General features: G+C 39.2%; 1 protein-coding gene across 1 annotated transcript in view; it reads left to right on the top strand.

Annotated features, from left to right (window-relative positions):
* The first annotated feature begins 7,590 nt into the window (after positions 1 to 7,590).
* NEK1 (NIMA related kinase 1) overlaps positions 7,591 to 22,614 on the top strand; it is a 144,723-nt gene continuing 129,699 nt past the window's right edge. The window contains exons 1-7 of the mRNA XM_052645226.1: positions 7,591 to 7,707; positions 8,154 to 8,250; positions 18,861 to 18,958; positions 19,825 to 19,908; positions 20,025 to 20,092; positions 20,210 to 20,296; positions 22,203 to 22,257. Of these exons, the coding sequence (XP_052501186.1) occupies positions 7,591 to 7,707; positions 8,154 to 8,250; positions 18,861 to 18,958; positions 19,825 to 19,908; positions 20,025 to 20,092; positions 20,210 to 20,296; positions 22,203 to 22,257 (606 nt within the window). The remainder of the gene's footprint in view (positions 7,708 to 8,153; positions 8,251 to 18,860; positions 18,959 to 19,824; positions 19,909 to 20,024; positions 20,093 to 20,209; positions 20,297 to 22,202; positions 22,258 to 22,614) is intronic.

Genomic DNA, 22,614 nt, shown 5'->3' with positions numbered 1-22,614 from the left:
TAAAACTGAGTTTCCTTACCAACTTTATGATTTATCTCTCTACCCCAAATTTTATCCCCCTTCTTGTCTCCTCTGACCTCAATTCTGTGCCCACCAAACACTCATCAGCTCGATGACTCAAACTGCTGTTGAGAACATCATTCAAGTACTAGTGAGAGTCACTCAGTCGTGTCTGACTCTTTGCCACCTCCATGGACTATACAGTCCAAGGAATTCTCCAGGCCAGAATACTGCAGTGGGTGGCCTTTCCTTTTTCCAAGGGATCTTCCCAAACCGGGGGTCGAATTCAGGTCTCCCGCATTGTGGGCGGATTCTTTACCAGCTGAGCCACAAGGGAAGTTCAAGTACTAACACTGCTATTATAGACACCATCATTAACTACAACTCAGGTGGTTGCTCCAGGGAAAGATGAGCTCACAGACCCCCTAGCCATGGACCACCTGGCCAGAAAATGATAAACCAGAAACGTCTTGACTCCTGAAACCACGATTAAGAAATGTCACAAGACAGTGGTTGACCCCAGCCTCTTTGTCCTTCTGGTTTAAAAAACCCAACTCAGAGAGCAAGGGGGAGTGGCTCTAAGGCTGGTGGTCTCCACCCCCTTGCTTGGAGTCATTCCTGCAATAAAGCCTCACTTTGCTGCAAACTTCTGCCTTTCTGTGCCTCCGGAGTTCGAGTTCAGCTTGCTGTGCCTCGAGAGCCTGATCTTCGCCCCATCATTGTAAAGACTAAACTGCTTTATTTACTCAACAATACATCAAGGGCAAATAGCAGGGGAAGAAGTGGAAACAGCGACTGGTCTCTAAAATCACTGTGGACGGTGACAGCAGCAATGAGATTAAAAGATACTTGCTCCTAGACAGCATATTAAAAAGCAGAGACATCACTTTGCTGACAAAGGTCCATACAGTCAAAGCTGTGGTTTTTCCAGTAGTCATATACAGATGTGATAGCTGAACCACAAAGAAGGCTGAGCATCAAGAATTGATGCTTTCAAATTGTAGTGCTGGGGAAGACTCTTGAGAGTCCCTTGGACTGCAAGGAGATCAAACCAGTCAACCCTAAAGGAAATCAACCCTGAATATTCGTTAGAAGGACTGATGTTGAAGCTGAAGCTCCAATACTTTGGCCACCTGATATGAAGAGCCGTGCCTGAGTGTGTGCTAAGTTGCTTCGGTCGTGTCCGACTCTTTGTGACCCCATGGACTATATTCCGCCAGGACCCTCTGTCCATGGAATTCTCCAGGCAAGAATACTGGAGTGGGCTGTCCTCTTCCAGCAGATCTTCCCCACCCAGGGATTGAACCCATGTCTCTTATGCCTCCTGCATTGGCAGGTGGGTCCTTTACCACTAGCACCACCTGGGAAGCCCCTATGAAGAGCCAGTTTATTGGAAAAGACCCTGATGCTGGGAAAGATTGACAACAAAAGGAGAAGCGGGCGGCAGAGGATGAGATGGTTGGATGGCATCACCGACTCAGTGCACATGAATTTGAGCAAACTCCAGGAGATAGTGGAGGACAGATGAGTATGGCATACCACAGTCCATGGGGTTGTAGAGTTGGACTTAGTGACTGAATAACAACAATATCAAGGGCAACTTTCTGTGTCAATGAAAAATTCCCAGTCACTCTTTTAATATTTTCAGAATACTCCTTTGTTTGACTTCATTGTAATGTATTCAGTTAATTCCATATTGTTAGACATCTACGATCCTCTTAGTTTTTCTGGTTATAAACAATGGTTGCTTTATGTGTACATTTTTGCCCACTTGTCTTAGAAGTGAACTTGCTGTCTAGGGGATGCCTATAGCTAGCATGCCTTCTGCAAAGACTCTAGCAGTTTATGTTCCCACCAATAATTTATGACAGAAGTCTAAAGAAGGAGCTGACTAAGCATTCTTTATGAAAACGACAAAATGAATTTACTTATATTAGTAATTGGCAATGTTTTCATATTGTTTGCTGAACAAAGGGATGTGGGTAGAGCCAGAGTCATTGTGCATTCAGACACCAAAATTCCTACTCACTGGGGGTGGGAAGGGTCACAGGAGGTTAGCTGAGAAGTTCAGAAATGAGGAAAACTTGTGTTTCACATGGAGATGAAAGAGAGGAGCTGGACCAGTGATGACTGCCCTAGCTTGCCAGGTTGGATGACTTGCAGTGCCATCTTCTGGCAAAGAAGCCAAAAAGCGTTCAATTTCCATGCTAGCAATAAAGTGCTTCTTGTGGCTCAGAGGGTAAAGCGTCTATCTACAATGGGTCGACCTGGGTTCGATCCCTGGGTTGGGAAGATCCCCTGGAGAAGAAAATGGCAATCCACTCCAGTACTATTGCCTGGAAAATCCCATGGACAGAGGAGCCTGGTAGGCTGCAGCCGATGGGGTTGCAAAGAGTCGGACACGACTGAGCGACTTTACCTTACCTTACCTTAATACAAGCAGGACTCAATCACACTGAAGGAGAACCCAGAGAGGCTTAGACTTTGGTGTGTTGGGGAGGACATGAGGGGAATGAAACTGATTTCTTGGAAGCAAATATATGAATCATTTACATGTGCGGTCTCTGGCAAAATCTGTGGTGTCTCTGCCAGCTACATACAGCATGTATGAAAGGTACAACCTTAATTGAGAGGAATTAAGACGGCCACACCACCATCCTCCTTCAGCTTCAAGTTTGGATTCTCCAGTATCCTGGGTTACTCTCAGAAAGGCAAGTTAGCCAAAGGGCTACTCAGGACTATACCGAACCTGATCCCTTATTACAGAAAAATCTGTCTCCATCTTTGAAACTCCTGCAATGGAGAAAGGTGCTTAGACCACTGAAACTTTCAGTGTACCAGTAAGAAACACATACACTCAACAGATGTAAAGGTGTGGAAAACCACATTATACTTATTTGGGTTTTGTTTCTTAATTTTTTCTCTTTAAACCATGTTATATTAAAAATTCAAGAGTTAAAAATACTCTTTTGCTTTAATCATTCAAAATATCATAGGACTAGTCTTGCTTTTTAAAAACATTCTATTTGTTTATTGGAGTACAGTCAGTGTACAATAGTACATATGTTTCAGGTGCACAACATATTAAAATTTTTTACAGGTTACATTTCAGTTATAGTTATTAACCAACAATATCTATTTTCCCTGTGCTGTATAATATGTATCTTTTACTATTTATTGTATACACAGTAGTTGTACATCTTAATCCCATATCCCTATTGTGCCCCACCTCTCTCCCCACTGATAACTAGTATGAATAGTTTGTTTTCATCAGTTTCCTTTTTTTATATTCTCTGCTGCTGCTGCTGCTGCTAAGTCGCTTCAGTCGTGTCCAACTCTGTGCGACCCCATAGACGGCAGCCCACCAGGCTTCCCCGTCCCTGGGATTCTCCAGGCAAGAACATATATTCTCTAGTTTAAATTATTTTCTAGATTCCACATGTGACATCATTACAGTATATGTCTTTGATTTATTTCACTTGTTTTGCTTTTTAAAGCAAAATCAGTTTTCAAAATGTAGCATCTCTGGGCTTCCTTGGTAGTTCAATGGTAAAGAATCCGCCTACCAGTGCAGGAGACGGGGGTTTGATCCTCGGTCTGGAACGGATCCAACAAGCCACGGAGTAATTGGGCCGTGTGTCACAACTATTAAAGCTCGTCCAGAAACCGCCGCAATGAGAAGGCTGCACACTGCTCCTGGAGAGTTGCCCCCGCTCTCTCCAACTCGAGAAAAGCCCATAGCAAGGAATACTCAAAACAGCCAAATAATTATTAAAAATGTGACATCTCTAACAAAGCTAAATGAGTCCCTTTTCCCTTGCAGTATGTGTGGGACGATAACAGGCTTTACTCCACATCACCTTGCGTGGTGGTCCCGTTGCCGCCTGGCCTCACTCCTGTGAGTGAGGACGCTCCTGTCCCCCTGCGCCTCCCTCCCCTCCTCCCGCAGCCTGCGGCACCTGCAGCGCCCAAACCTCCGGAGCCGGGCCCCGCCTTGGCCCCGCCCCCGAGGTCCTTCCCGGTCGCCCCCGCTCAGCGCCCGCGTCCGCGCGCCGACGTCACATGCCCGCGCCGGGGCGCCCCGCCCGCTGCTCTGCCTCCTGCGAGGTATTGGGGCGTCCTGTGAGGAGTCCGGAGGCGGGACCTCGAAGCGCTTCTCGGCGTCGCCCGGTATCAGGTGTCCGCGTGGCCAGGCGGGAGGACGAACCGTCAAGGAGCCCCCAGACCCAATGCGCCAGCCCCGCGAGGCTGCCGGCAGCCGCCGCTGAGAAGTTGGGGGCGGCACCCGGGGCACTCCCCCTGCCGCCGTTGCCAGGGGCTCGGAAACCGGTTGGTTCGGTCCGGAGACGCGGAGTCGTGTCCCGGGGCGTTGGCCCGGGCGGCGCAGGCTGCGGCCAGATGCGCTTTCCGGACCGCGGAAGGTCGGCTCTGCCTCGCTGAGCCCCGGGGGGAGGCGGCGGCCCGGAAGGTGCCCACGGCCTGAGTCCTGAGGTGAGCGGCGCTCGGGGAGGCGTGACGTGCAGAACTGAGAGGTCGTTCTATTGCGGGAGACCTCGCCCTGACTTCCTTCTGGGGAGGCTGCGGACTCCTGCCCTGAGATGCACGGAAATAGCCGCATCTCACTGACATAATTCTCTAAGGAACAGCGTTCCTGAGCAATCCTTGGACATTATTAATAGGCGATATAAAAAAGAAAAGCGATAGTGAGCATGGAATTAAAGTAATATTAGAAGTGTTGTTATCGATAGCAAGTCATTTACGTTGCTTATCTCGTCTCCAGTCTTAAATTGCATACACGGTTTAATCAGAAAACGAGTAGCAGTTAACTGGTTAGCTCATAATCTTGGATTCCACTTCCCGTAATTTCAAACGGTCTACATGTACGGCACTGAAAGTTCTAATACTTTTAGAGTTCATAAGGCTTTAAAAAAAACACACATATATAGGCCTAATTTTTATTCTTTATTGTAAGATTCACCCCAAAACGTAGAGTTTTTTTGTTGTTGTTGCCATGGTAAATTACATCGGAGATAACTTGAAGGATTAAAAATAATTAGCAATCTCTGCTAGCAATGGCCTTTTCTTGTGATGCAGCAGTATTGTAGAGACCATGGAGGGAAGCCATATGTGGAGAGAGTAGTTGTTTCTGTTTTAGATTTGTCTGAAATTAGAGGATCCACAGATCTGTTTCAAGATTGCTCACTTTTTTTTTTTTTTTCCTTTGGTGAGCGATAAGGAGCCTAATTTGTGGAAAAATAGGTTTTTGTACAATAAGAGTAACCAATTGGGAGTTTCGCAAAGGTTATGGAACTTGGCCAGGGGAGTTCTTTTGAGGTCATTTTCATAATGCATTGATCCTGTGTTCCAAGTAAATCTTAACTGTAATCCTGTGGACATGGCGTCATCTCATGAATATAACCATGCACATGTTCATCCTTTCCTCTAGGGAAACTGTTTATTGGCTGAATAGTCTTACAGAGAGGACTAGACTTCAGAGAAGGAGATTATTTTGAACCAACTCTAGTAGGAATCCCATTTTTGTCTTCTGCTTTTATGAATTATGAGAAATGAGACAGGGCCTTTCCTCATTGAGGAGTTATATGACCTTCTCCTTCAGCCTAAAATGGGGTTTATTATTTTGGGAGAACTATATGTGTGGATCATAGTTGCAGTTAATACCGTAAATTCTTGAAAGCCGTTGACGTTCCTTCACCAGTGTTTCCCTTTAGGACAATTTGCTTGTCTGTCAAATAGCTGAAGCAGCTGAAAAGGCTTGATTCAAGTTCCATATTATTGAGGATACAGTTTTTCATCATATACTTTTAACATTTTTCACATTTAGTGCACAACATTTTATTATATCAAGCATTCATGACTTAAAGATGTTCTTGTAACATGTGAGGAAAGATGTCTAACTTGACTAACAGACTGCTTTTTCTGAACATAGTTGACATACTTAAAAAGACTGATGTCATATAGAAAAATTTGAGGGACATTTAACTTTTATCAACATGGTTCCCTAGTTTTTAAAATACTGCTTGTTTCAATCCATCTTTTGCTTTCAGATTTAAAATGTCACCATGGTCATCCACCAAATTAAAAAAAATTTTTTCTAATGTATTTCTAGACTCCCTGTGATTTGCCTTTCATAATTAGCTTTCTAATGTCTCTTGATATCAAGTAAACAAGTCTTCCTTCATTGTTCTTTTTTTTTTTTTTCAGTATTTCTATGGCTGTGGTGGTGGTAGTTTAGTAGCTAAGTCATGTCCAACTCTTTCGATCCCATGGACTATAGCCTGCCAGGCTCCTCTGTCCATGGGATTCTCCAGGCAAGAATACTGGAGTCCGTAGCCATTTCCTTCTCCAGAGGAACTTCCTGACCCAGGAAGCAAACCCACGTCTCCTACACTGCAATCAGATTCTTGACTGACTGAGCTATGAGGGGAGCCGCTAAGTTTTCTATGGCTATTCTTGCTCTTTTTTTCATGTTAACTTTAAAAATCAGCTTGTCTGATCACCCTCACACCCAGAGCTTATGTTTATATTAGAGAAGCATTAAATTTAAAGATTAAGAATTAAAATCTTTCTGATATTGAATCTTCTTTTCCTTCCATGTCTGTTTCTTCTTTGTTTTTTCTGTCTGTTCTGCTGAATATTTTGGATGGCTTGTTTTCCAGATCACTTAACCCTGCTGGCTGTAATGGCTTTAGCACCCATGCAGTGAGCTCTTAATTCCTGACATTTTACAGTTTACTTTCAGGAGTCCATTTAGTAAAGATACATTTCAGTGCTTTGTTGAAATTTTCCTCCTTTTTTAAAAATATCACTTTTATCCATTGTTCCCTCTTATTTTCTTGAACATATTAATCAAGGTTACTTGAAGTCTCCTGCTGATAACTCCATTTTTGAGTCATTTGTGAGAACTAATCTGTTTTGGGCTTGCCTTGTGTTGCATAGCTTAGGAGTGGGCTGTCGTACAAGAGAGGCATTTACATGCACATTTTTGGACTGTTGTGTTCTTTTTCCTCCCCCTCAGGATTTTTGCAGCCCTAAACTTTGACCTCTTTTTCCTTAGCACCTAAGGCTGCTGTTTTATATTCAGGCTTTGTTTTGTTGCAGAAATTTAATCTGAAGTTCTTTTATAAGAGCAAACACTGGAAACAACTTAAATGCCTAATGAGAGGGGATTAGATAAATAAGTTTAGGAAGTAGTCTTATTAAGCTTGTATTCTTATTGCAGGTAGTAAAGTAATCCTGACAATAGTTACTGTAGGAAAAAGTTAGCTTCTTTCTCCATATATGATGTCTATGTAGTATTTGACTTTTCAAAGTATTCTTATAGAATTTAAATATCACTGGTTTTCTCCTTTTAGCTATTCCTACATTGCATGAGTAAAAGTGAGGTAAAGTTTATTTAACTTTCAGTAGATTTTATATATATATATATTTAAAGCAAAATAGTCACTGAGGAATTAGAATTTGAATTAAACATTATAATTGTTATATATGTCATGGTTTATCCCTATTAACTGATACTTTTTAAATTTTGTATGTCTAGCATATCTGTTAAGATGCCTTAGAAAAAGAACCATGGAGAAATACATTAGAGTACAGAAGATTGGAGAAGGTTCATTCGGAAAAGCCATTCTTGTCAGATCTACAGAAGATGGCAGACAGTATGTCATCAAAGAAATTAATATCTCAAGGGTAAGTGTATTTTTTTGTTTAGTTATCCAAGTAGAAGTCTAGTTACAAACAGATTCATTGTTAGAGACAAAAAAAAAAAAGTATGGCAACATATGACATAAGAGAGACTATTGTAGTTGCAGAGAAAACCACTCACTTCAGAAGAGTCTGTGAATCCTTTTATTATTATTATTTTTTTCTGTGAATCCTTTTAGACTTTTTTCTGTGGTGTCTGCTGGTGTTTATGTTTTTGAAAAAGATACATCACCTAGTGCTCTGTAACTTAATCTGATTTGAACATCTTAAAATGTATCTTTTTGTGCATTCAACTCATTCTTTTTAACTTCTGGTATATTTTATTACTTGGGGTGTGCTTTATGGTAACATTATTTTTAACCACTCTCTTTCATTTGGACTTTTATATCATGTATTTCCTTAATTTACTATTTTTTCCCCTTCTCTTTCAGATGTCCAATAAAGAGAGGGAAGAATCAAGGAGAGAAGTTGCAGTGCTAGCGAACATGCGGCATCCGAATATTGTCCAGTACAGAGAATCATTTGAAGGTCAGACACAGACCCCTAAGCCTTGTGACGACTCCTGCATGCTTTCCTCTTAAGGACCTTTTTGTGAATTACTCTCAGAGAGAAAAGTATATTACTTGGTGCTTGAATACATATGCATATGAGTGTCAGCCTTCTGCTCCCATAGTACTAATGCCACCCTGTCCCTGTGGAGCTTAGTACTGAGTCACTGTCACTGAGGTTGCTTGTAAAGAGGTAGTGTGGTAGGTACAGAAATTTAGACACAGCAGGAACAGTCATCTTCATCTTTTAAAACTAAACTCCTTTTAAGTGCTGCCACCACTGCCACTGAGAAAATGTTGTCATTTTAGAAAGTACCCCGCTTGTTAGTGTCCTCCTGTATATGTCATTATTATAATATTGAGATACTGTATTAAATATACCTTGTATATAATATATATGTGTACTATGTATAAAGTGTTCTCAGATTCTTAAAATATTATAAAATATTGCTATTTTGGTAATATCTACCATTATATTTGGTAGTGCAGGAACTAAGGTAAGACAAAACTTCTCTAAAGGCAGGTCAAGGTGGTTTATTCATTCCCGTTATCGTCAGAAATTTCTGTCAGTTGCAAAATAAAAAATAGTGTAGATTGAAAGTAGAAGATAGTTTAAATGACCATTTCAGGCTCTTATTACATGCAAGTTTCAGCATCTGAATTAGAGTATCCTTGTTCCCAAGTAAAGTTACCTACTAAAGTAGAATATACTTTAAAAAATATATGAATCAGTTAACACCTTATATCATAAAGTGCTCAGTTTATTTTATGATGACAGTGAAGTGAGGCTTTATAGCTCATGGTAAAGAGTACATTGTTAACCATTTCTTCCTTCCGAGGGCCTTGAATTTCCTTTAACTTTCCCCTAGTATCTGTCTTTTAGTTTCTTTTTGCTTTCATCACCAGGATCTTAGTATTTCAAGGGAAAAGGTTTAAATGTATGTCAACAAATATTCTATCAGACGTTTTACTTAGAAACATCTGAATGGTTCAAAAGGGATGACACAGCCTTTAAATAAGGTTATATTACTACTGCCATTTAGCTTTAACAGAGTAAATGCTCATGGGAAGTGTATTCAGGAGTACACATGTGCATGGACCCCAAGCTCCCTGTTCCTTCCACTCTGCTCATTCTCATTCCTTAAGGATAAGCTTTGCAAATAATCCCATGTTGATTCCTTATTGTGTTTTCTGTGCCTTTGTGGAGCAAACAAGTATGTAGCTTTTGATGGTTAAAAACAGGTGGAATAAAAAAAGAGCAACGGGTGGGATCACATTTATGTATGTCTGCTTCTAGTTCTTTTCACTTACTATCTCATGGACGTCTTTCCATGTCGCTGTGTAGTGCTGTGCCCATTCTTTACAACTTTCTTATAACATTGCAGTGTTTCTCATTGTGTGCACTTTATGGCTCTATCACAATTTGTTTAGCCCATTTCCTGTTATGAATACGTAGGTTGTGTTTAGAGTTGTACTGTCCCAGGCAGAATTATACTGGACATTCTTGTCTGGGTGTCTGTCCTGTGGCTGTATTTTAGGAGTGGAATTGCTAGACTACAAGGAGTGAGAGTTCTGTGTCTCACAGAATCTCCAACCTTGGCTTTATGTTCATTATCAAATTTATAAGATGTAATTTTATCTGGTGAGTGTATTCATTTGGTCACAGTTCCTTTTTTCTACCTCATCTGAACCATCTTCTCATTTTCTCATGGACCTCTTTAGTTTCTTACAGACCTTGTAGGAGCTCTGAAACACAAATTTTTCATTTTTCTCTAAAATGGTTAAAAAAAAGAACATTTTAAACCTTTCAATTTTAAAAAATGAGCAAGTTGTTTAAAAAAGTGGAATTCTGATGTTGTTTTGAATGTTTGTCATGAAAGATGAGGAAATTACTGTCTTTGGAGTTCTTCCCCACTGATTTTTGTTCATCTTGACAGTGAAAATCATCACTTCAGTTCAGTCGCTCAGTTGTGTCCGACTCTTTGCGACCCCGTGGACTGCAGCATCCCAGGCCTCCCTGTCTATCACCTACTCCCAGAGTTTACTCAAACTCATGTCCATTGAGTTGGTGATGCCATCCAACCATCTCATCCTCTGTCATCCCCTTCTCCTCCCACCTTCAATCTTTCCCAGCATCAGGGTCTTTTCAAATGAGTCAGTTCTTCACATCAGGTGGCCAAAGTATTGGAGTTTCAGCTTCAGCATTAGTCCTTCCAGTGAATATTCAGGACTGAGTTCCTTTAGGATGGACTGGTTGGATCTCCTTGCTGTCCAAGGGACTCTCAAGAGTCTTCTCCAATACCACAGTTCAAAAGCGTCAATTCCTCGACACTTAGCTTTCTTTATAGTTCAACTCTCACATCCATACGTGACCACTGGAAAAACCATAGCTTTGACTAGTCGTGCCTTTGTTGGCAAAGTAATGTCTCTTCTTTTTAATATGGTGTCTAGCTTGGAGAAGGAAATGGCAACCCACTCCAGTGTTCTTGCCTGGAGAATCCCAGGGACAGCAGGGCCTGGTGGGCTGCTATCTGTGGGGTCGCACAGAGTTGGACATGACTGAAGCAGCTTAGCAGTAGCAGCTTGGTTATAACTTTTCTTCCAAGGAGCAAGGGTCTTTTAATTTCAAGGCTGCAGTCACCATCTGCAGTGATTTTGGAGCCCCCAAAAATAAAGTCTGTCACTGTTTCTACTGTTTCCCCATTTATTTGCCATGAAGTGATGGGACCAGATACCAAGATCTTAGTTTTCTGAATGTTGAGTTTTAAGCCAACTTTTTCATTCTCCTCTTTCACTTTCATCAAGAGGCTCTTTAGTTCTTCCTCGCTTTCTGCCATAAGGGTGGTGTCATCTGCATATCTGAGGTTATTGATATTTCTCCTGGCAGTCTTCATTCCAGCCTGTGCTTCATCCAGCCCAGCGTTTCTCATGATGCACTCTGCATAGAAGTTAAATAAGCAGGGTGACAATATACAGCCTTGAAGTACTCCTTTTCCTATTTGGAACCAGTCTGTTGTTCCATGTCCAGTTCTAACTCTTGCTTCTTGAGCTGCATACAGATTTCTCAGGAGGCAGATCCGGTGGTCTGGTATTCCCATCTTTTTAAGAATTTTCCACAGTTTGTGGTGATCCATACAGTCAAAGGCTTTGGCATAGTCAATAAAGCAGAAATAGATATTTTTCTGGAACTCTCTTGCTTTTTCGATGATCCAGAGGATGTTGGCAACTTGATCTCTGGTTCCTCTGCCTTTTCTAAATCCAGCTTGAACATCTGAAAGTTCACGGTTCACATATTGTTGAAACCTGGCTTGGAGAATTTTGAGTTTTACGAGCGTGTGAGATGAGTGTAGTTGTGCGGTAGTTTGAGCATTTTGAAATAAAATCATAATCTCTAGTAATCTTTTGTTCTGAAATTTTAATTCTTAAGAGTGTTTTGGCCTTGATTCTATGTTTAGACAAAGTGAATTCTTACTGTTAATTCTTTTATACCTTAGTTACCCCTTTTCAGAGATACTTATCTCCTACTTGTCAGGATTTCATCAGTTTTTTTTCATGATGAGCAAATGGATGATGTATTCCCTCAAAGCAGTTTACTATTTGCATTTCTTAGAGTGTCTAACTCTTGTTTTTATACATGATAGGTATCTTTAATGATACTTTTCTCCTCATAAGCACATTATGTCTTATGGTATTGAATGTTTCTGTAGAAAAGTTTGACTTCAGCATAAAGCTTCTCTTCTTCTTGAAGATAATTTGCTTTATCTTTTCTTGATTCTCAAAGAATTCTTTCTTCAGAATTAAATTCAGCAAAATATGACTTAGTATTAATACTTCTGATTCATTTTCCTTGGAACATTTTGAACCCTTTCTGCTTGCAGATTCTGGTTTTCCTTTGTTTCAGGAAAGTTTTCATCTCACTATTTTTTAAAAAATTTGTTTATAACTTAAAATGAGGAAGAATATTCCAAAATTTGTCAGATTACAAATGAATTCTTTCTTGTAAAGTCTCTCGTGTTACAGGATGTGCTCTCAAATTTTTTAAGGAACGTTGCATAGCAAAATGTTTTTGGGGAAGAAGACTAAACTGAGTTAATTTTGAGTGCTGATAGAGGACCTCAGGCAGAATCAGTTTTTAAAAGAGACATTAAATTTAATATTGATGTCATAATTGTAGATATTAGATACTGTTCTAAGTCTTTTAAAATTACTCAAATAGCAGTATGATTATGTTGTAACAATAATGCATATGAACACTTTAGGATGAATTTTTGAAGTCTCAGTATTTTGCATATGGGGATTAGGACACTGAAAAAAACTCCACTGACAACATAAACAGAGTTTAAAAGTGCTCTCTTTCAGTTAAAAGGTAATGAAGATCATGTGTATTGGGAAAACATAGGTGAATCAATAAAGACATTGATATTGATGAGAAATGTGAAAATTTTGGGTAAAATTTTTTGTAAAATTGGAGAGTGGGCTGAAAAAAGTATTTCCAGGTGTATAAATTTATAATTAAATTTTAATATTAAATATGATAAATAGACACTTTTTGTCTATCTCCCTAACATTTATAAGTTTTAAAAACGGATGCTGTCATTGAGAAAGTCTTGTGTCACTGTATATTTGGGTATCTGTGTTATACATGTTTGTTTACGCTGTGATTCATGTATTGCTGTCTATCTTTACTTGTCTGCAGCTATCATCTTCTAATTGGTTTCATATTTTTGTCTTTGTTTTCCTACAGTCTCTGCTTTTTATCATGTATCTTTAATGAAAAAACCTCATATGGAGCTATGTGTTGGCATTCAACTTGTTCCCAATTGGTCAAAATCTAACTTCTCTAGTTCCTTAAAGAACCCTTTTCTTTGAGGCTAAATTTGGATTGCTTTTTGCTGTGGGTAATAGTAATAGAAAATCTGGCCAGTATTGGATTAAGTGAGAAAGATATTTAATGATCTCACCTAACAGGAAATCTAACAGATGGGCAGTGCTGCGTATAGAGCATGTATGACAGGTTAAACTCTGTCTGATTTCTACTCTGGCATCCTTAAGACACACGTTTTTAAGCCTAATGCTGTCACCTTGTCCTGAGATGACACTTTGCAGCTCCCGGTGGCACCTGCATCCAGAAGATGCTGAAGAAACGGACTGAGGGCAGTCTGTTCCTGGGACCAGTAAAGCCAGATATTTCTCACAAGCGCTTGTTCAGATTTCCTCTTAGATCATAGTGGGCAAAATGGGGTCACTGACTACTTTAGTACTAGGGAGGACTGGGAATTAGGGGATCTGGGATTATTTTCAGCTTCTCAAGTGAGGCGCAATGAAGGGAGAAAAGTATTAGAATTTTGAGGTGAGCCTTACTGCAGGTGTGCTCACTGAGGGATCAAGCTTCCTGTCCTATGTTAAACTCCAGTTGTTTTCTAATAGGCATCAAGGCTTTGTCACTTGCTTAACGGCAACCCACTCCAGTATTCTTGCCTGGAGAATCCCATGGATGGAGGAGCTTGGTGGGCTGCAGTCCACGGGTCGCAAAAAGTCAGACACGACTGAGCGACTTCACTTTCACTTTAACAGTCTTTTTGCCTCAGTTTCAGGCAGTTTCTAGGTATTCATTCTTTGGGGGGGTTTTTGGAGGGTGTCTCTTCAATGCTGTGTGAGTCCCTTGGTGACAGGGGTTGTGTTTTATATTTCTGTATCCCTGGCATCTCAGGCAAAGTGCCCGACACATATTAATAGTTGGTACCCAGATGTTTGAATGATGGAGTATGAAACAGACTAGTATTTCCCTAATGGAGAAAAGACTTCTTTGTTAACCTTAGGTTTAACTGGTATTCATCCCAAAATGAATAGTAAATGTTTAAGCAACAGAAAATATTACAGAACTCAGATATTTTCCTTTAGGATTGCTTCTCCATTCCTTTCTCAGGTCCTGTTTAACCTGTTCTCTCTGTCTCTGTGTCTGTCTGTCTGTGTCTGTCACACACAGATACACCTGTTTTTTTGATCTTGTAATAGTTTTAATTTTTGATACATGCATATGGTACAGAATTCAAAGGTTACGTAACAGTAAAAAGGCTGCCTTCTACTTCCCTTTAAGTACCTGTTTCTACCTGTTGGTGGTACCCACTGTTACTACTGTCTTGAGTTTCCTTCCACACGTACTCTAAGCAATGTTCTGTTCAGTTCAGTTCAGTTCAGTCGCTCAGTCGTGTCCGACTCTTTGTGACCCCGTGAATCGCAGCACGCCAGGCCTCCCTGTCCATCACCATCTCCAGGAGTTCACTCAGACTCACGTCCATCAAGTCCATGATGCCATCCAGCCATCTCATCCTCGGTCATCCCCTTCTCCTCCTGCCCCCAATCTCTCCCTGCATCAGAGTCTTTTCCAATGAGTCAACTCTTCTCATGAGGTGTACAAAGTACTGGAGCTTCAGCTTTAGCATCATTCCTTCCAAAGAAATCCCAGGGCTGATCTCCTTCAGAATGGACTGGTTGGATCTCCTTGCAGTCCAAGGGACCTTCAAGACTCTTCTCCAACACCACAGTTCAAAAGCATCAATTCTTCGGCTCTCAGCCTTCTTCACAGTCCAACTCTCACATCCATACATGACCACAGGAAAAACCATAGCCTTGACTAGACAGACCTTAGTCGGCAAAGTAATGTCTCTGCTTTTGAATATACTATCTAGGTTGGTCATAACTTTTCTTCCAAGGAGTAAGCGTCTTTTAATTTCATGGCTGCAATCACCATCTGCAGTGATTTTGGAGCCCAAAAAATAAAGTCTGACACTGTTTCCACTGTTTTCCCATCTATTTCCCATGAAGTGATGGGACCAGATGCCAAGATCTTCGTTTTCTGAATGTTGAGCTTTAAGCCATCTTTTTCGCTCTCCTCTTTCACTTTCATCAAGAGGTTTTTTAGTTCCTCTTCACTTTCTGCCATAAGGGTGGTGTCATCTGCATATCTGAGGTTATTGATATTTCTCCCAGCAATCTTGATTCCAGCTTGTGTTTCTTCCAGTCCAGCGTTTCTCTTGATGTACTCTGCATAGAAGTTAAATAAGCAGGATGACAAAATACAGCCTTGACGTACTCCTTTTCCTATTTGGAACCAGTCTGTTGTTCCATGTCCAGTTCTAACTGTTGCTTCCTGACCTGCATACAGATTTCTCAAGAGGCAAGTTAGGTGGTCTGGTATTCCCATCTCTTTCAGAATTTTCCACAGTTTCTTGTGATCCACACAGTCAAAGGCTTTGGCATAGTCAATAAAGCAGAAATAGATGTTTTTCTGGAACTCTCTTGCTTTTTCCATGATCCAGCAGATGTTGGCAATTTGATCTCTGGTTCCTCTGCCTTTTCTAAAACCAGCTTGAACATCAGGGAATTCACAGTTCACGTATTGCAGAAGTCTGGCTTGGAGAATTTTGAGCATTACTAGCATGTGAGATGAGTGCAGTTGGGCAGTAGTTTGAGCATTCTTTTGCATTTCCTTTCTGTGGAATTGGAATGAAAACTGACCTTTTCCAGTCTTGTGGCCACTGCTGAGTTTTCCAAACTTGCTGGCATATTGAGTGCAGCACTTTCACAGCATCATCTTTCAGGGTTTGAAACAGCTCAACTGGAATTCCATCACCTCCACTAGCTTTGTTCGTAGTGATGCTTTCTAAGGCCCACTTGACTTCACATTCCAAGATGTCTGGCTCTAGATTAGTGATCACATCATCATGATTTTCTGGGTCGTGAAGATCTTTTTTGTACAGATCTTCCATGTATTCTTGCCACCTCTTCTTAATATCTTCTGCTTCTGTTAGGTCCAGACCATTTCTGTCCTTTATCGAGCCCATCCTTGCATGAAATGTTCCCTTGGTATCTCTAATTTTCTTGAAGAGATCTCTAGTCTTTCCCATTCTGTTGTTTGCCTCTATTTCTTTGCATTGATCGCTGAAGAAGGCTTTCTTATCTCTTCTTGCTATTCTTTGGAACTCTGCATTCAGATGGTTATATCTTTCCTTTTCTCCTTTGCTTTTTGCCTCTCTTTTCACAGCTATTTGTAAGGCCTCCCCAGACAGCCATTTTGCTTTTTTGCATTTCTTTTCCATGGGGATGGTTTTGATCCCTGTCTCTTGTACAGTGTCACGAACCTCATTCCATAGTTCATCAGGCACTCTATCTATCAGATCTAGGCCCTTAAATCTATTTCTCACTTCCACTGTATAATCATAAGGGATTTGATTAGGTCATACCTGAATGGTCTAGCGGTTTTCCCTACTTTCTTCAATTTGAGTCTGAATTTGGCAATAAGGAGTTCATGATCTGAGCCACTGGAGATCAGTGGAGAAATAACTCCAGAAAGAATGAAGGGATGGAGCCAAAGCAAAAACAATACCCAGCTGTCGATGGGACTGGTGATAGAAGCAAGATCCGATGCTATAAAGAGCAATATTGCATGAGAACCTGGAATGTCGGATCCATGAATCAAGGCAAATTGGAAGTGGTCAAACAAGAGATGGCAAGGGTGAATGTCGACATTCTAGGAATCAGTGAACTAAAATGGACTGGAATGGGTGAATTTAACTCAGATGACCATTACATCTACTACTGCAGGCAGGAATCCCTCAGAAGAAATGGAGTAGCCATCATGGTCACCAAAAGAGTCCGAAATGCAGTACTTGGATGCAATCTCAAAAACGACAGAATGATCTCTGTTCATCTCCAAGGCAAACCATTCAATATCACAGTTATCCAAGTCTGTGCCCCAACCAGTAACGCCGAAGAAACTGAAGTTGAACGGTTTTATGAAGACCTACAAGATCTTTTAGAACTAACACCCAAAAAGGTGTCCTTTTCATTATAGGGGACTGGAATGCAAAAGTAGGAAGTCAAGAAACACCTGGAGTGACAGGCAAATTTGGCCTTGGAATGCGGAATGAAGCAGGGCAAAGACTAATCGAGTTTTGCCAAGAAAATGCACTGGTCATAGCAAACACCCTCTTCCAACAACACAAGAGAAGACTCTACACATGGACATCACCAGATGGTCAACACCGAAATCAGATTGATTATATTCTTTGCAGCCAAAGATGGAGAAGCTCTATACAGTCAACAAAAACAAGACCAGGCGCTGACTGTGGCTCAGATCATAAGTCATAGCACACTGTCCTTAATTTTTTATGTATGTTTCTCATGCTGTGTAAATGGTGACATTCTATACGTATTTTTTATAAGCAGTTAATTATAAGATTTTCTGCTTTTTTTCCCACATACTGATTTCTCATATGTATATTTGGATGATTTTTTCATATCAATTGTAAAGAGTTATACAGCTTATTTAGCTCCTTCATGTAGGTTCCCAGCCCCTGGCACATTAGAAGCAGTGTATCCAGGAAGAATGTGGGCATTGAAAGTAACAAGACCCGCACCCAAGCCTGCTGAGAGTAAAGCTATGAGCCCGAGGCAGCAGAAGTGAGCTCCAAGAGGGCCGCCCTTGAGCTGTGACAAGTGACCCTGGCCACTCCTCCTGCCGGGGAAGAGGTCCTGTAGTCCTATTCCTGTGGAAGAATGAAGGCGGGGAGAAGGATGAGAGGTGTCCTTGTCCTGTCTACCCCTGAAAGGGTCATGGATGTCTTTTTTTCTGTGGACTGAAGCATAAAGGTGATTAGGGAAGTGCCCCATCTTTATGTTTGTTCACAGATGTAGAAAAAGAGAGTTCCCTAGGTGTAGAGACTGTCTTTTGTTTGAGTCATAGCATCTGTTATTGTGTTTATTTGACATTTAATTAAGTGCATGAAACAAAGGTGAAAAGTAATTGTCAACTGGAAACCAAGATTACCTATTTCTGACAAATGTGTGGAAAAATCTGTTTTTTTAAGATGATGTTTAAGAAGTTATATCTATTAAGTGAAATCGTATATATCTGTCTGCATTTTGTACATATTCCAGATATGTTTATATCAGTGTGGACCCTGATATTCACTGGATTGGTGTATTCTTGGTAGAAAAATCATTAATAATCGAGTTGCCTGTTAACCCAAGTTATCACACAGTCTGTACAACCAGTATACATACTTTGCCTTTTGCGTTTCCTCTGTGTCTCTGTTTTTAGTTTAGTGGAACACATTTAATTAATTGCTGCTTTCTATTAAACCTTTCAGTTCAGTTGCTCAGTCGTGTCTGACTCTTTGCGACCCCATGGACCACAGCATGCCAGGCTTCTCTGTCCTCACCAACTCCCGGACTTGCTCAAACTCATGTCCATTGAGTTGGTGATGCCATCCAACCATCTCATCCTCTGTCATCCCCTTCTCCTCACACCTTCAATGTTTCCCAGCATCAGGGTCAGGATCTTTTCTAATGAGTCAGTTCTTCACATCAGGTGGCGAAAGTATTGAGTTTCAATTCAACATCAGTCTTTCCAATGAATATTCAGGACTGATTTCCTTTAGGTTGGACTGGTTTGGTTCTCCTTGTAGTCCAAGGGACTCTCAAGAGTCTTCTCCAACACCGCAGTTCAGTTAACCTTTAGGTACCTTTAATATAGCCATGCTTTCAATAAACGTTTTTAAAAAGGAATGTAATGTTTATATTTTGTAGAAAATGGCTCTCTCTACATAGTGATGGATTACTGTGAAGGAGGGGATCTGTTCAAAAGAATAAATGCTCAGAAGGGCATTTTGTTTCAAGAGGACCAGGTGAGTTAGCATATAGGTGATCGAGTCTTAATCCACAAATGTTGAGAAGTCATTCAAAGCTTATTTTTTATACATGTGTTTCTTTATAACTACAGGTGCTGACTGAGTTTTGGCCGAATACTCCAGCACTGCAGTCACGTTTCTGCTCTCATAAGATGTTTTATAATTTATGTTGGCAACTTTTCTTGTGACTTGTGGGTTTGGTATCATGTTTTGAGAGTCCTGTGTCAGTCAAAGATACTATAGAAAATCAGCCTTTGTTTTCTTCCTCGCTTTATACTTTAATTTTTTCATTTTTAAAAATGCCATCTACTTGGATTTTCTTTTTTTGTTTTTTTTTTTTGGTGTTAGAAGTGAGGTAGAAATTCAGCTTTTTTATTTTCAAGTGGCCAACTGCAGAGTGTGTATTTATATGTCATGAATGCAGGATGAGAAAGAAGTCAGAGGTGTCTTCCAGTAGTCCAGCTTGATTTTTTTTCCCTCTCGTGATTTTTACTTTTCTGGAACAGTGGTATATTTAACAACAAAGAAACGTCACTTACCATCATGCTATCCTCAAATATAAAGTATTTCCATTTTTCACTCTTCTCTGAAAATTTCTTTCCATATTCTGATTTATAAAAGATGCTTTAGGAGCAGTTCTTACATTTAAATGTAGTGTGTGTACTGCATGTAATGTGACTGTTGATCTGAATATCTACCTAATGTAAACGACATTAATTATGATGAAATTAAAAATTATAACTTTTTTTTTAAGGATTTAGATGCTATCTTCCCCAGATATTCCTGAGTTCTTTTAATGAACAAGGAAAGACTTAATGTGAAATATAAATTTTTAAAGAAATGATCTGATTTATCCCCCCTAGATTTTGGACTGGTTTGTACAGATATGTTTGGCCCTAAAACATGTACATGATAGAAAAATTCTTCATCGAGACATAAAATCACAGGTATGTTTTTTCTGTCACTACTAACTTCTAAGTAGATTCGGGCATTGGGTCAGCATTGTCTTGGGCAAAGACTGGACAGTAACAGTATTTCTGGTTTTTTTCCGTCTCTTTTACAGAACATATTTTTAACCAGAGATGGAACAATACAACTTGGAGATTTTGGAATTGCTAGAGTTCTTAATAGGTAAACTTTGGTTTGATACAATGTCTTCAGTGAAGTTTTAATCCATGGTGGTATACTTGTGATAATTTAGATCTTTAAGTATCTTAAGTTTCTCCAATAATTCTCTTTTTGTTCTAGTACTGTAGAGCTGGCTCGAACTTGCATAGGGACCCCATACTACTTGTCACCTGAAATCTGTGAAAATAAACCTTATAATAATAAAAGGTATTTAAAATGATACTTATTTCGTGTTGTATAATATTTTCTTTAAATCTTTCTTTGTTATACTGTATTAACTTTCAGAATATTATTCTAAAATCATTAGTGGACATATGTCCACATATGTATGTATTCATATGTATATGTACTTTTTAAGTATATAATGAGGGGAATTGTAAAGAAGCTATTTCTCTCTTGCTAAAGGAACTATAAAATTACTTTCTTATCTAAGTTATAATGGGAAACAGTGCTTTCTTTGTCTTTCTTTTCATAATAGTTACTTCCTATTTAATTGCAATAACTGATATTTATTGAACACTTGCTGTATGCCAGATACTGTTTTAAATGCACTGTATATATTAACTCTTTTATCTTCACAGTAGCCTTGTGAGTTGTACGTATTTGTCATTCCTCCTTTCCTTAGAAGGAAAACAAATGCAGAGAGAGGTGAAGTGACTTCATAGTCCCAGGCATCTGATTCCCAAGTCCAAATTAATAATCACTGAGTCATAGTGCGGCTAACAGATTGAGTAATGTGTCAGGAAGAGGAATTCTGCCACTGAATTCCAGTTACCTTTTCTTTTCTCTCACACACACTCATTTAAAAATCCCAACCCAGAAACATTGACCTCGGTTTTGAAAGCACCCTACGAGGCTAAAAGGAAGTGGTGGCTGACAATAATGCATGTATTCAGGATTGCTATCCACCCTGCCCCTCTTTTCTTTTGAGGGTAGGGAAACTATTTCAGACCTGAGCAGAAGGGGTGAGAGCATCATCTGAGCAATGTATTTAAATCAGTTACGATGATCAGTCAAGTCCATGGAGTGTTTTATTAGTGGATAAACTAAAGGAGAACAGTATTTTCTTTGAGCTAAAGTAATTTTACATGTTAATGCTGTTTCAGTGTCTTTTGGGTGATTCAGTTATGAAAATATTAGTCTTTAAATTTGAAGTGGATTTAATCATCCCTTGGAGAATTTTATAAAAAATTGATTTTATGAAAAAAAGACTTTAAAACAGTAGTGGATAAACATCATTAATTATGCTTGGAAATTCATATTTTCCCAGATGTTTCTTAAAGAATTTTATTAATAAGATCATTAATGTTTTTATTTATAGCTTTTAGTTTATAACATGTTCAAGTTACTAAAGGCTTTTTACATTTACTTTTTTATCTTAGTGGAATCTTAAAATTAAACAGATTTTGGGGTTACAGTTTTACTTTGTAGATTTTTGTGAGAGATTGGGTAGATAACTTTAGGATTTCAGTAATGGGCTTTATTCTTTTCCAGTACATTCAGCTTCCAAGAGCAGTGGTTTTTGCTTTTTTTGACTTGTAGCTCTGAATTGTGAGGGTTTTTTTTCTCTTAAAAATAGAAATAGTCTTTTAGTTATAAAAATATCTGTTTATTTAAGATAAAAGAGCAGAAGAGACTGTGGATAAAGATGACAGTGTAACTAAGTCTTGAAATTAGAAAATAAATTAATGTATTTACTTTTTAACATTTTTTAGTTGGTTGTCACAGATTTGTTTCAGATTTACTTTTAGTAAATTAATATTTTCTTCATTACTTTATACTATTTAAGAAATTGTATTTTGAAAATGATTAAATAAAGCATTTTTATTTTTTTGCAAAATAAGAAACTGAAATACCTGAAATTTACTGATTTTGTTTAAATATTGTTTTGTTAATGACACTTAAAGTAATTATTTAGGCAACTTACTTTTCTAATCTGGGATAACTGCTTTCCTCATTTAGTTATGGTTGAAATTTTAAGTTTGAAAGAACACGTTTTATAGAACCTGTATTTTTGCAAAATATTTTCAAGCTGCTTTGTCTTCTTAAAGTGAAAATCTTTTAAAGTAATTTCTGATTCTTAGAGAAGATCTCTCATTTTTCTGTTTTCTAGTGATATTTGGGCTCTGGGGTGTGTCCTTTATGAGATGTGCACACTTAAACATGCAGTAAGTAGAAGTTTGTGAAATATTTTACAAATTATGTCAAAAAATACCTATAATATTTGTTTAAAAGAACTCATTTGCCGTCTTTCAGATGACCTACTTGTACTAGGAATTAACTCTTCTCTGCTGGTTTGTAAATTTCTCAGTATTTTCTGACGTGTAAATGTAAATCAATTTTCCCTTAACATATGTGCATATATCACATATGCATGGTTATATATGTTGTTATAATATCATATATCATACTTCATTCTAGAAAATTATTTCTAAAGACAAATCTGCTATCTTTTTAATGTTAAACTTGCATAATAAATTTGATATTTTGGCTTACCAGACTATTAATGTCATTTTAGCAATTTT

The sequence above is a fragment of the Budorcas taxicolor genome, chromosome 8, assembly GCF_023091745.1.
Source record: "Budorcas taxicolor isolate Tak-1 chromosome 8, Takin1.1, whole genome shotgun sequence".
NCBI lineage: Eukaryota > Metazoa > Chordata > Mammalia > Artiodactyla > Bovidae > Budorcas > Budorcas taxicolor.
This window is presented reverse-complemented; position numbering and strand designations above follow the sequence as displayed.